At 44.1% G+C, this 13,275-nt stretch overlaps 2 protein-coding genes across 2 annotated transcripts in view; one reads left to right on the forward strand and one right to left on the reverse strand.

The window, feature by feature from the left end:
* The window catches only part of LOC137532656 (CUGBP Elav-like family member 3-A), a 62,032-nt gene extending 54,104 nt beyond the window's left edge, over window positions 1-7,928 (forward strand). Inside the window, exons 2-4 of the mRNA XM_068253432.1 lie at window positions 1,425-1,578; window positions 3,925-4,084; window positions 7,881-7,928. Coding sequence (XP_068109533.1) covers window positions 1,486-1,578; window positions 3,925-4,084; window positions 7,881-7,909 — 282 coding nt within the window. The 5' untranslated portion in view covers window positions 1,425-1,485 and the 3' untranslated portion in view covers window positions 7,910-7,928. The remainder of the gene's footprint in view (window positions 1-1,424; window positions 1,579-3,924; window positions 4,085-7,880) is intronic.
* Window positions 1-13,275, reverse strand: part of LOC137532655 (secreted protein C-like) — a 489,020-nt gene that overhangs the window by 276,555 nt on the left and 199,190 nt on the right. The window lies entirely within an intron of this gene.

Below are 13,275 nucleotides of genomic sequence, written 5' to 3' on the forward strand. Positions count from 1 at the left end.
ACCTAGATAGTGCCTGAGTCAGCTCACTGTTTGCTGCATCACAGGTAGACAGCCTTCAATATCCATTAGTAATGGTTACTTTCATCCCATTCTGCTTACAGGCTTAGAATATCGGGCAAAGTCTAAATAATTCCTGTATGACATTTATACATAGACCCCCTGCACAGTAATGTCCTGCTGAATTGAAAGTTTTACAGTGTGTGGAGTGGATTGTGGAAGTAGTACTGTGCATTGTGTAGACTGTGGAAGTGATAACATGTACTGTCTCTAGTGGAAGCTGTAATGTGAAATAGTAAGGTGCATTGCTTATCATGGAAGTAGTACTGTGCATTGTGTAGACTGTGGAATGGTAATGTTCATTGCAGAATATGGAAGTAGTACTGTGCATTGTGCAGATAGTGGAAATGATAACGTGCTGTACTGTGAAATGGTCATGTGCATTGTAGAATATGGAAGTAGTACTGTGCATTGTGCAGATAGTGGAAGTGATAACGTGCTGTACTGTGAAATGGTCATGTGCATTGTAGAATATGGAAGTAGTACTGTGCATTGTGTAGATAGTGGAAGTGATAACATGCTGTACTGTGAAATGGTCATGTGCATTGTAGAATATGGAAGTAGTACTGTGCATTGTGTAGATAGTGGAAGTGATAACGTGCTGTACTGTGAAATGGTCATGTGCATTGTAGAATATGGAAGTAGTACTGTGCATTGTGTAGACTGTGGAATGCTAATGTGCATTGTACAATGTGGAAGTGGTACTGTGCATTATGTAGACTGTGGAAGTGGTAACATGTGCTGTATTGTGGGATGATATTGTGCATTGTAGAATATGGAAGTGGTACTGTGCATTGTATAGACTGTGGAATGCTAATGTGCATTGTACAATGTGGAAGTGGTACTGTGCATTATGTAGACTGTGGAAGTGGTAACATGTGCTGTATTGTGGGATGATATTGTGCATTGTAGAATATGGAAGTGGTACTGTGCATTGTGTAGACTGTGGAATGCTAATGTGCATTGTACAATGTGGAAGTGGTACTGTGCATTATGTAGACTGTGGAAGTGGTAACATGTGCTGTATTGTGGGATGATATTGTGCATTGTAGAATATGGAAGTGGTACTGTGCATTGTGTAGACTGTGGAATGCTAATGTGCATTGTACAATGTGGAAGTGGTACTGTGCATTATGTAGACTGTGGAAGTGGTAACATGTGCGGTATTGTGGGATGATATTGTGCATTGTAGAATATGGAAGTGGTACTGTGCATTATGTAGACTGTGGAAGTGGTAACGTGCTGTACTGTGGAATGGTACTGTGCATTGTAGAATGTGGAAGTAGTACTGTGCACTGTGTGGGGTGTGAAAGTGGGAATGACATTATGCCGAATTGTCCCATTCATATAACGCTTTTTGTCTGCAGGGCGCCTCCTCCAGTCTGGTTGTAAAATTTGCAGACGGAGAAGGAGCGGGGACTGCGCCGGATGCAGCAAGTTGCCAATCAGCTCGGAATGTTCAGTCCCATCGCCCTCCAGTTTGGAGCGTACAGTGCGTACACACAGGCAGTAAGTGATCAGGTGAATTCAATGCGCTTCTTCTATACAATTATCTATGTTCCACTGTGACTGCATGACATCACCAATTAGCTGTGACATTATTATCATCACCATGGTTACTAGGACTTTGCATGATTCTGTTATTCCACAATTAGGTTGAGAAAATCTTTGTGCTCTTTCTCTCACCGTCCCCCCGACGATGGGAATCCCTCCCTGACCTCACAAAAAGCAATGACATTTCCAGCCTTTCACTGTCTCTTAGTAGCAATAATTATGGGTCATATTAAATAGAAGAAACTCATCTGGTGTCGCTTTTTTAAATGATGTTATTGATTTTACAATTACTGCCTCGTGGAATAAATCATCCCACATCTTCACCCCTCGTACCATAAAACACAACAGTTCTTGGGAAGAACCAATCCTTATTCCAAAACTCAAAGCGGACCTGAACTCAGAACTTCATCTCTGCTGTAAAAGATACGCAACAGCATAATGACCTTTACAGAAGAAACATTTCTTTGTTACATGTGATACAAATCCTGAAATAAATCTAGAGTGTGTCTACTTCCTGCTTTCATAGAAGCAGATAGGGTTAACATCCTGTGTTTACAAATTAGCTGCTCTGCAGTGCCGGAGGAGTTTCTTGAGCTGACACAGCTGAGGCATCAAATTACAGTCACCGATGAGGGGGAATTTAGACAGGCTAAACTCTCTAATTACATACAGGTTATTTTGTCCTGTGCAAGAGTTTGGGTCCTTTTTGACCACATGGACTATAAAGAACTCTCTCCTAGTTTGATGTACTGGGACCCAGTCACCTTCCAAATGAAAAAAATACGGCAAGTTCAAGGTGAGGGATACCCGCAACAAAGATAGATGCCAATTCAAGTTATAGGCAACAGGGCACCGAGACGGTGAGTTGGGTGCACAAATGTGTCAGATACTTGCCTGTCGGCTTTTAGTAGAAGAAGATAGTCTATACTGAGTGTGACTAGGCGATCATCTATTAGTCGCCGATCGTCTAGTATTGCGTCTTATCGTTACAGTTAGGCTATGGTTTTCACTAGCTGATCGGTGATTAGTAGCCAGTCGTCTATATGTAATTCGTAGAATAGTCTAGGCCAGTGATAGGCAAACTTGGCTCTCCAGCTGTTAAGGAACTACAAGTCCCACAATGCATTTCAGGAGTCTGGCAGCCACAATCATAATTCATTAAGGCAAATGCATTATGGGACTTGTAGTTCCTTAACAGCTGGAGAGCCAAGTTTACCTTTCACTGGTCTAGGCGATCATTTGTTAGTAGCCGGTTATCAAGTATTGCGTCTAAGAGTTAGGCTATGGTTTTCACTAGCTAGTAGTTCCAAATGCTGATCAACTATTAGTAGCCGATCGCCTATTATTTGGTTGAGAGATGCAGTTGTATGGGGGTGCTAAGAGGTTAGTGTTAGGCACTAAGAGGTGATTTTAGTGTTATGCATTAGGAGCTGGGTTAGGGGGAGAATAGGGTGCCAGGTAAGTCTGTAGCAAAATAATGGTAAAGTTAGATTACCGATATTTTCACTATTGGCACCACCCGGCATCCCAACTTACCAGGCTGCACTGCAATACATACTCAACTCCAAAACCCAGGTTGCCAGACCACAACCATAGTGGTTGAGTGGTTGTGTAGAGCATGTGTGGGAAAACTCGGGCCAAATCAGGCTGGCAGATCTTCTTCAAATGTGGTTGCTACTCCCAAAAACAAGATTATTATGATAAAAATGTAAATAAACAGACCTCCCAAAAGAGATCAGAGAGATCTAGGAGCTGCCAATGGTGGAAAAAAACAAACAAAAACAGTTTAAAAATGATAGGTAAGTATTGGCTGCCAAAAGGGATGGTCATTGAGATGAGAATAATTCTGAGTTCATGCAGGATTATGCTAATTTTACCTCTTGAAAATGGACCAATCGAATCTCACCAAGGTGGAGTTTTAATTGGTCCATTTTAAAGATGCCTAGTTAGTGCCTTTGCACTTAGTAGACAAAAGCTTCAGTCCCACTTACAAAGGTAAGTAGATAATGCCAACAATACCATTGAAAAGAGCATTCAGAGCCTTTGCCCTATTTTGCAACGTAACCATTTTTGCAATAAAGAATTTTACAATATTGTTGTTAAAAAGGACATCCCTCTGTATGCATCTTATGTACCGTTGTCATTTGTACAGTACGTGAAATTAAAAAATAATTAAAAAAAATAATTTACTAAATATTTAGTAACTCACTCTCATGGTGTTAGCCTTGTCTACCATTCCACATCTGTATTGTCACCCTTACCTGTCACGTTCTTCTTGTCTAATACCGGTTTCTGTTTTTGCGTCCCCCACAGCTAATGCAGCAGCAGGCCGCCCTGGTGGCCTCGCACAGTGCTTACCTCAACCCTATGGCCACCATGGCAGCTGTCCAGATGCAGCAAATGGCGACAATCAACCCCAACGGGATCATAGCCACCCCCATCACACCAATTACCCCAATCACATCCTCTTCAGGTGAGAACAAGGCTCGGTGCCGGGACTAGAGAATTCTGGGAGTCCGAATCATGGTGGGATACTGATTAAAACAAGAAAGGAAAACTGAGAACTTCAGTATTGTGGATAGGGGGTTCTCTTTAAGGGCAGATGGAGAAAAACATTTAAGACCGTTTTTTTCACTTGCAAAAAAAGGTTTTATTAATTTCCAAAAACAACAATAAGCATCAATGTTTAAAGGATACCCGAGGTGACATGTGACATGATGAGATAGACATGGGTATGTACAGTGCCTAGCACACAAATAGCTATGCTGTGTTACTTCTCTTTTTTCTCTGCCTGAAAAAGTTAAATATCAGGTATGTAAGTGGCTGACTCAGTCCTGACAATGTAACCCTCACTGATAAGAAATTCAAACTACAAAACACTTTCCTAGCAGTCATATATTGGTAGGTGAACAGAGGCGCCAGAAGGATAAAAGTACATAACATTTTTTTAAAAATTGCTGGGAGGAAGTGGTGGACTCGCCTCCGTTAAAGCAGACACCAAGGACTGTAAATATATAGATATACACATTTATTGCTTTACTGTTTACTGTAAATGCATTTTAACAGGAAGAATAAGAAAAAAATGGAAAAAAATCATTATTTCTCAGGTTTCAGCCATTATAGTTTGAAAATAATACATGCCTTCATAATTAAAACTCACGTATTGTATTTGCCCATCTGTCCCGGTTATTACACCATTTAAATTATGTCCCTATCACAATGAATGGCGACAATATTTTATTTGGAAATATAGGTGCATTTTTTCCGTTTTGCATCCATCACTATTTACAAGTTTAAAAGTAAAAAAAAATAGAACTATTTCATCTTTACATTGATATTTAAAAAGTTTAGACCCTTAGGTAAATATTTACATGTTTTGTTTTTTTTAATTGTAATGTTTTTTTTTTAATATACTAAACATTTTATTTGGGTATTTTTGGGAGGGTGGGATGTAAATAGTATTTGTTTGGGGTAAATATATGTGCATTTTTATGTTTTTTTTACATTTAGTTGTAGTTTTACTTTTTGGCCACAAGATGGCAGCCATGAGTTTGTTTACATGACGTCACTCTAAGCGTAACATACGCTTAAAGGGACGCTTGAAGCCAGATAAAGCGAAGCTTTCGAGAGAAGCTGTCGCTTTTTCTGCGGGGGAGAGGAATCAGTGATCGGGCACCATAGCCCGATTCACTGAATGCCTGGCTAACGAACCGCGGGCCGGTCACGCGCATGCACATGCACGATCGGCCGTGGGAGCGCGCGGCCGCGCACGTGGCCTCCTGGACGTAGGTACTACGTCCTGGAGGCATAAATGGTAAGTAAGAGTCTTTTGGTTAATCCAGTTGGCAAAAATGACACATTTCGCCAACAGGGTTGTAAGCCCGCCCACCAGCGACAAGGTAGACTCTCTTCGGGCGGGGTCTACACTACACTATGCTGGCCTACTCTAATTGGCGCTAGTCACCCTGAAAGCTATTCTAGTGTTGGGGTGCATGTGTGATATGTAACATCTAATCTAATCCTACATCTCCTGCTCCTAAGTGGTGCTGCTCACCAATATGCCCTGTTCAAGTGTTTGGTGTGTGTGTGGGTAGGTCTAATCTTATCCTAATCTCATCTCGGTGGTTAGCACTATGCTACAGTCCATGGGATGAGGTGTTGGTCTGGGTATGTCATTCTAAAGTGAGTGTGTGTCTGTCACAGTGTGTATGTCTGGGACTGGGTATCAGTCAGTATGAGTCAGTTAAGGTAAGTTAGTCTGGGGTAAAAGCTGTCAGTGTATGCCAGTCAGTGTATGTGTGTTTTAAAGGGTGGTCATATATTACTTTGGTTTCCTCTTGTTTTTTGGGGTACTGCTCATCCGTCCTCCGTAAAGCGGTAGCCCCCTCATCCCCCACTTTACAGTTGTACGAATGCACAGACCTGATGAGCAGCAAAGAGGGCCGTATGACCACCTAAGACTATGCGACAAGGACAACCTAAAACTCTGTAAGTGCCCTAGGGGCCCCTGGAGTTCAGCGGCAGTCTAGCTCATGTAAATCCTAAGTGTAAGTTGAGGAAGAATAGACTACTCACACTATTATTGGAAGCAACGGAGAGCAGGAGTACCGCAGCGAAGTCGAGAGAATCTGTAACTGGTGTAGAGACAATAACCTGGTTCTCAATGCCGCAAAGACTGTTGAACTTGTGGTAGACTTCAGGAGGAACCCTCCCCCCTCCCACCTGTACTCATTGGGGGTACCGAAGTCTCTAGGGTGACATCCGTGCAGTTCCTCGGCACGACTCTCACTAACAACTTGAAGTGGGGGCAGAACACCACCAAAATTCAGAAGAAATCTCAGCAGAGGTTGTTCTTCCTGCGCCAACTAAAGAGATTCGGCATGCCCAGGGAACTGCTGACCAGCTTCTATACTGCCACGATAGAATCCATCCTCTGCTCCTCAGTCATTGTCTGGTACGCGGGCGCTACGGCCAGCGATAAACACAAACTGCAGAGAGTCATAACTGATGCAGAGAGAATCATCGGGTCTCCTCTTCCGCCTCTTGATCTCCTCCACTCCGCTAGGACGCTGAAGAGGGCCACGGTGATCTCTTGCGACCCCTCCCACCCAGGCAATCGCTACTTCAAGCTCCTCCCACTGGGCCGTAGGTACAGTACTATACCATGCAAAACTACCAGACGGAAGAACACCTTCTTCCCCCAAGCGGTTCGGCTGCTAAACTCCAACTTTCCCCTGTCAGGCCCGCCTACAGGCAGGCCCTAGCGGTGGTCTCTCAGTCAGGTCCTGCTGTTGCCCGCCCTTGTCCTTGTTCTTGCCCAGCAGTACGGGGGCCACCATCACCACCACCATTATTATTATTATCAATATTATTAGGGGACTGCTCCTGCACGGCAGGAAGAAACACTTAAGGACAATCAAACTGCAGAGGACTGCTCCTGCACGGCAGGAAGAAACACTTAAGGACAATCCGGGTCGGTCATGTATACCGTTACTATAGTTGTGTATAGTTGTTTATCTTGTCTTCTTATACTATGTCTATGCCATGTGTACCACAATTAATTCCGAATATAGCTCTTGCTGTACTTGGCGAAATAAATATGATTCTGATTCTGAACAACAACAACAACTTCCACACAAGTTGTTTATATCAGAAATATATAAACAAAAGGAGTGGTCATAAATTACTTTGGTTTCCTCCTGCTCCCTGGGTGTCCACACAGAGAAGAACAAGCTAGTCTTGACTCCCCTTGCTTTCACTCAGTTTGACCGGGGTACTGCTCATCTGTCCTCCGCAAAGCGGTATCCCCCTCATTCCCCACTTTACAGTTGTACTAATGCACAGACGGGACAAGCAGCGAAGAGGACCACATGACCACCTAAGAGTGGAAGACAAAGACAACATGAACTCTTCTACTTGCCTTAGAGGCCCCAGAGTTCAGCAACAGGTTTTCTTTGCTCATTCTCTCTAACAGGCTGGTTCATGTTAATGATCCCCATTGTAAGATGAGGAAGAATGGGCTACCTACACTAAGCAAATAATAGTAGTTCCAGCCAAACAAATAAACTGTATCAGAAATGCGTTAATAGAAGGAGAGATGGAGCATAAATGTCAGTCGGAAGCTAGCTATAATTTTTTATCCAACCAACAAAAAACAATGTACTACGAATAACTAACCAACAAATATAACCTATTATATTAAGCTAAGGTAGCCATCCAAAGAAAAAAAATATACCATAATTAACTAACTGCACTTTTTGTTACCATAGCCGCCTTGCAAGACACCTTGCACACCTAACACAGTCCAGGAGCCCCCAGAGGTCTAACATCATCTGCTTCAAGAGACTCCAGAGCATCCTATTTATGCTTTTCTGACTATTGTGATGTCATCAGGGCCCATTTTGATGTCATCAGGGACACAACCAATCATCTTGCCACACTGGCTACTGTGACACTCTGGCATGTGGCTGATGCATGGCTGTACATTTGATGAGAAAGGCATGGTAAATAAACAACAGGATGTAATGGGGAGAAGTAACAGAAATTAAAACATGACAGAAGCATAATTAGGCAATTAGAATGATGACGTGTCATTATTTTAGTGGCCATTTTTTTGGGTTACTCCATATTCAGCACATCTTCACAGATGATACTAGGGGGTGGAGCAATATGCTGAATGTAATGTAGGAAATGAGTTGGAAGGAATGGATCAGCAAACAGACAGGCAAGGTGCACTGTTTAAAAGGAATTGTATGAGCCAATCAATTTCTAATTCCAAACAGGTGTGAGTTTCTAAGCAGTTTGTACTCAGAAGAGTATTGTCGCCATGGCTGCAAAGAAGTGCAAATTGAGTTCCGGATCACTTTAACCACTCTGCGACCGCCTAACGCAGGATTGCAAGTGGCAAAGTGGCTTACTCGTTCTTTGCTCACGCCAGGTGGCATGATCTTCCCAGGAACGAGATTTGCAGGGAATGAGCGCTCGCTCGAGCACGCGTTCCCTGCTGTAAACAAAGCGGAGCTTCGTCTTCAGCCTGTCAGTCACAATCGGAGCTGATAAGCTGACTTAAAGACATAAACAGCTAATAAATATGTGTACAGTGCTGCAATCTAGCGCATCGCTGTACAGAGGACAGCCCTGTCACTTAACTGTCCCTCCTAATGGCTGTAAAGATCGCAGCAGCAATCAGAGACCACCCAAAGAAAGCTCTATTAGTGGGAAGAAAAGGAGGTAAAATTCATTTGGGTGCTAAGTTGTATGACTGAGCAATAAACCATTAAAGTTGTAAAGTGTGGAAATGTAAACAATGGCCTGGTCACCAGGGGGGTATAAACATGTGTTCCTCAGGTGCTTAAAGGACCATTATCGTGAACATTGTAAAATGTAAAATACGTGTAAACACATACAAATAAGAAGTACATTTCTTTCAGAGTAAAATGAGCCCTTAATTACATTTCTCCTATGCTGCTGTCACTTACAGTGGGTAGGAGAAATCTGGCAGAACTAGCAGGTTTTGGACTAGCCCACCTCCTAGTGGGGGGTTCTTAGGCTTTTCTTTATTTTTAAAAGCACTTAGTGAATGGCAGTTGCTCCGTCTAACTGCTAAAAAAGTGTGCAGCGAGCAGGGAGACTGGCCAGCATCTTTATGTAAATTATTTTTAAGGAGTGTCTTTGAAAGTTATAAAGGCCATGCTGAGAATACCCAATGAAGAGATGGACTAGACCAAAACCTGTTGGTTCTGTCAGATTGTTACTACCTACTGTAAGTGACACCAAGATGGGAGAAAAGTAATTTAGGGCTCATTTTAATCGGGGTGAAACATTGCTTATTTGTATGTGTTTACATTAGGGATGGGACGACGAATCCGGCGAATCCACGAATCCCTCGAATATTAGGAAATATTCGAGATTCGTGGACTCGAATCCCGACGCCATTTTCCTTTCGCCGAATTCGCCGAACCCCGACGCTGCATCGCCGCGCATCCGCCGCTTCCCCCGCTCGCAATTGTCCTCCTCCCGCTCCCCGCGCCGCCTCCGCTCGCCCGCCGCATAAATAAGAGGAAGCAGCCTCTCACCTCCAGCGTGGAGCCCGGAGCGGCAGACCTCCTGCACACTTCCTTATTCCCCCTAGTGACCGGCTCTTACTACGCGTCATCAGTAAGAGCCGGTCCGGTGGCCACAAGGGGGAACTAGGAAGTGAAGGGAGAAGGCTGCCGCTCCGGGCTCCACGCTGATGCTGGAGGTGAGAGGCTGCTTCTCCTTATGTATGCAGGGGGACAAGTGGAGGAGGCTGCGGGGGGAGGGAGGAGGCTGAGGGGGGAGGGAGGAGGATATGTGCCACCCATAAGAAGCCCCCATAGCCTGCTATCTATACTGAAGCCCCCATACGAAGCCCCCCCCATAGCCTGCTATCTATACTGAAGCCCCCCATAGCCTGCTACCTATACTAAAGCCCCCATAGCCTGCTACCTATACTAAAGCCCCCATAGCCTGCTATCTATACTGAAGCCCCCCATAGCCTGCTACCTATACTAAAGCCCCCCATAGCCTGCTAACTATGCTGAAGCCTCCCATACTGAAGCCCCCCATAGCCTGCTACCTATACTGAAGCCCCCCATAGCCTGCTACCTATACTGAAGCCCCCATAGCCTGTTACCTATACTAAAGCCCCCATAGCCTGCTAACTATACTGAAGCCCCCCATAGCCTGTTACCTATACTAAAGCCCCCATAGCCTGCTAACTATACTGAAGCCCCCCATACTGAAGCCCCCCATAGCCTGCTACCTATACTAAAGCCCCCCATAGCCTGCTAACTATGCTGAAGCCCCCCATACTGAAGCCCCCCATAGCCTGCTACCTATACTGAAGCCCCCCATAGCCTGCTACCTATACTGAAGCCCCCCATAGCCTGCTACCTATACTGAAGCCCCCCCCATAGCCTGCTACCTATACTGAAGCCCCCCCATAGCCTGCTACCTATACTGAAGCCCCCCATAGCCTGTTACCTATACTGAAGCACCCCCATAGCCTGCTAACTATACTGAAGCCCCCCATAGCCTGCTACCTATACTGAAGCCCCCCATAGCCTGTTACCTATACTGAAGCACCCCCATAGCCTGCTACCTATACTGAAGCCCCCCATAGCCTGTTATCTATACTGAAGCACCCCCATAGCCTGCTACCTATACTGAAGGCCCCTAAGCCCTGCTACCTATACTGAAGGCCCCTATACCCTGCTACCTATACTGAAGCCCCCTATACTCTGCTACCTATACTGAAGGCCCCTATACCCTGCTGCCTATACTGAAGGCCCCTATACCCTGCTACCTATACTGAAGCCCCCTATACTCTGCTACCTATACTGAAGGCCCCTATACCCTGCTGCCTATACTGAAGGCCCCTATACCCTGCTACCTATACTGAAGCCCCCTATACTCTGCTACCTATACTGAAGGCCCCTATACCCTGCTGCCTATACTGAAGGCCCCTATACCCTGCTACCTATACTGAAGCCCCCTATACCCTCCTACCTATACTGAAGCCTCCTATACTCTGCTACCTATACTGAAGGCCCCTATACCCTGCTGCTACCTATACTGAAGCCCCCTATACTCTGCTACCTATACTGAAGGCCCCTATACCCTGCTGCCTATACTGAAGGCCCCTATACCCTGCTACCTATACTGAAGCCCCCTATACCCTGCTGCCTATACTGAAGACCCCTATACCCTGCTGCCTATACTGAAGACCCCTATACCCTGCTGCCTATACTGAAGGCCACTATACCCTGCTGCCTATACTGAAGGCCACTATACCTTGCAACCTATAGTGAAGGCCCCTATACCTTGCTAGCTTTACTGAAGACACCTTTACCTAGCTACCTATAGTGCGGGCAACTATTCCATGGATCGCACAATTCTTATGTGCAGGATTCGTTAGATTCGGGATTCGAAAGGTTCGAGATATTCGAGAACCTTTTTAGATTCGGATCCGGATTCGGATTCGAAGAAATTGTGGATTCGTCCCATCCCTAGTTTACATGTATTTTACATTTTTAAATTTTCCGTGATAGTGGTTCTTTAAGAACCACAAAGAAATCATTTTTAAAATCCTTAAGTGAAAGTAAAAACTGCTTCCTGGGGTCTTCTTTACTTTTGTGGACTGAGTGATGTACCTCGGGACAGGAAGAAATAAAAAAACACATTAAAATTGATGACTTGGGCCACAGAACTGATCACGCATTTTTTTTTTTACCCAGTTCAGCCTTCAGTCGTTTTCACTTTATGCATCCGAGCAATGTTCACCTCCCATTCATTAGCCTATAACTTTATCACTACTTATCACAATGAATTGATCTATAGTTTGTTTTTTCCACCACCAATTAGGCTTTCTTTGGGTGATACATTTTGCTAAGAGCCACTTTACTGTAAATGCATTTTAACAGGAAGAATAATAAAAAAATGGAAAAAAATCATTATTTCTCAGTTTTCAGCCATTATAGTTTGAAAATAATACATGCCTTCATAATTAAAACTCACGTATTGTATTTGCCCATCTGTCCCGGTTATTACACCATTTAAATTATGTCCCTATCACAATGAATGGCGACAATATTTTATTTGGAAATAAAGGTGCATTTTTTCCGTTTTGCATCCATCACTATTTACAAGTTTAAAAGTAAAAAAAAAATAGAACTATTTCATCTTTACATTGATATTTAAAAAGTTTAGACCCTTAGGTAAATATTTACATGTTTTGTTTTTTTTAATTGTAATGGTTTTTTTTTTTATATATATTAAACATTTTATTTGGGTATTTTTGGGAGGGTGGGATGTAAATAGTATTTGTTTGGGGTAAATATATGTGCATTTTTATTTATTTTTTTACATTTAGTTGTAGTTTTACTTTTTGGCCACAAGATGGCAGCCATGAGTTTGTTTACATGACGTCACTCTAAGCGTAACATACGCTTAAAGGGACGCTTGAAGCCAGATAAAGCGAAGCTTTCGAGAGAAGCTGTCGCTTTTTCTGCGGGGGAGAGGAATCAGTGATCGGGCACCATAGCCCGATTCACTGATTGATTGACTGGCTAACGAACCGCGGGCCGGTCGCCCGCGTGCATGCGCGCGATCGGCCGTGGGAGCGCGCGGCCGCGCACGTGGCCTCCTGGATGTAGGTACTACGTCCTGGAGGCATAAATGGTTAAGTAAGAGTCTTTTGGTTAATCCAGTTGGCAAAAATGACACATTTCGCCAACAGGATTGTAAGCCCGCCCACCAGCGACAAGGTAGACTCTCTTTGGGCGGGGCCTACACTACACTATGCTGACCTACTCTAATTGGCGCTAGTCACCCTGAAAGCTATTCTAGTGTTGGGGTGCATGTGTGATATGTAACATCTAATCTAATCCTACATCTCCTGCTCCTAAGTGGTGCTGCTCACCAATATGCCCTGTTCAAGTGTTCGGTGTGTGTGTGGGTAGGTCTAATCTTATCCTAATCTCATCTCTGTGGTTGGCACTATGCTACAGTCCATGGGATGAGGTGTTGGTCTGGGTATGTCATTCTAAAGTGAGTGTGTGTCTGTCACAGTGTGTATGTCTGGGACTGGGTATCAGTCAGTATGAGTCAGTTGAGGTAAGTTAGTCTGGGGTAAAAGCTGTC

Source organism: Hyperolius riggenbachi, chromosome 9 (genome assembly GCF_040937935.1).
Source record: "Hyperolius riggenbachi isolate aHypRig1 chromosome 9, aHypRig1.pri, whole genome shotgun sequence".
Taxonomy (NCBI): domain Eukaryota; kingdom Metazoa; phylum Chordata; class Amphibia; order Anura; family Hyperoliidae; genus Hyperolius; species Hyperolius riggenbachi.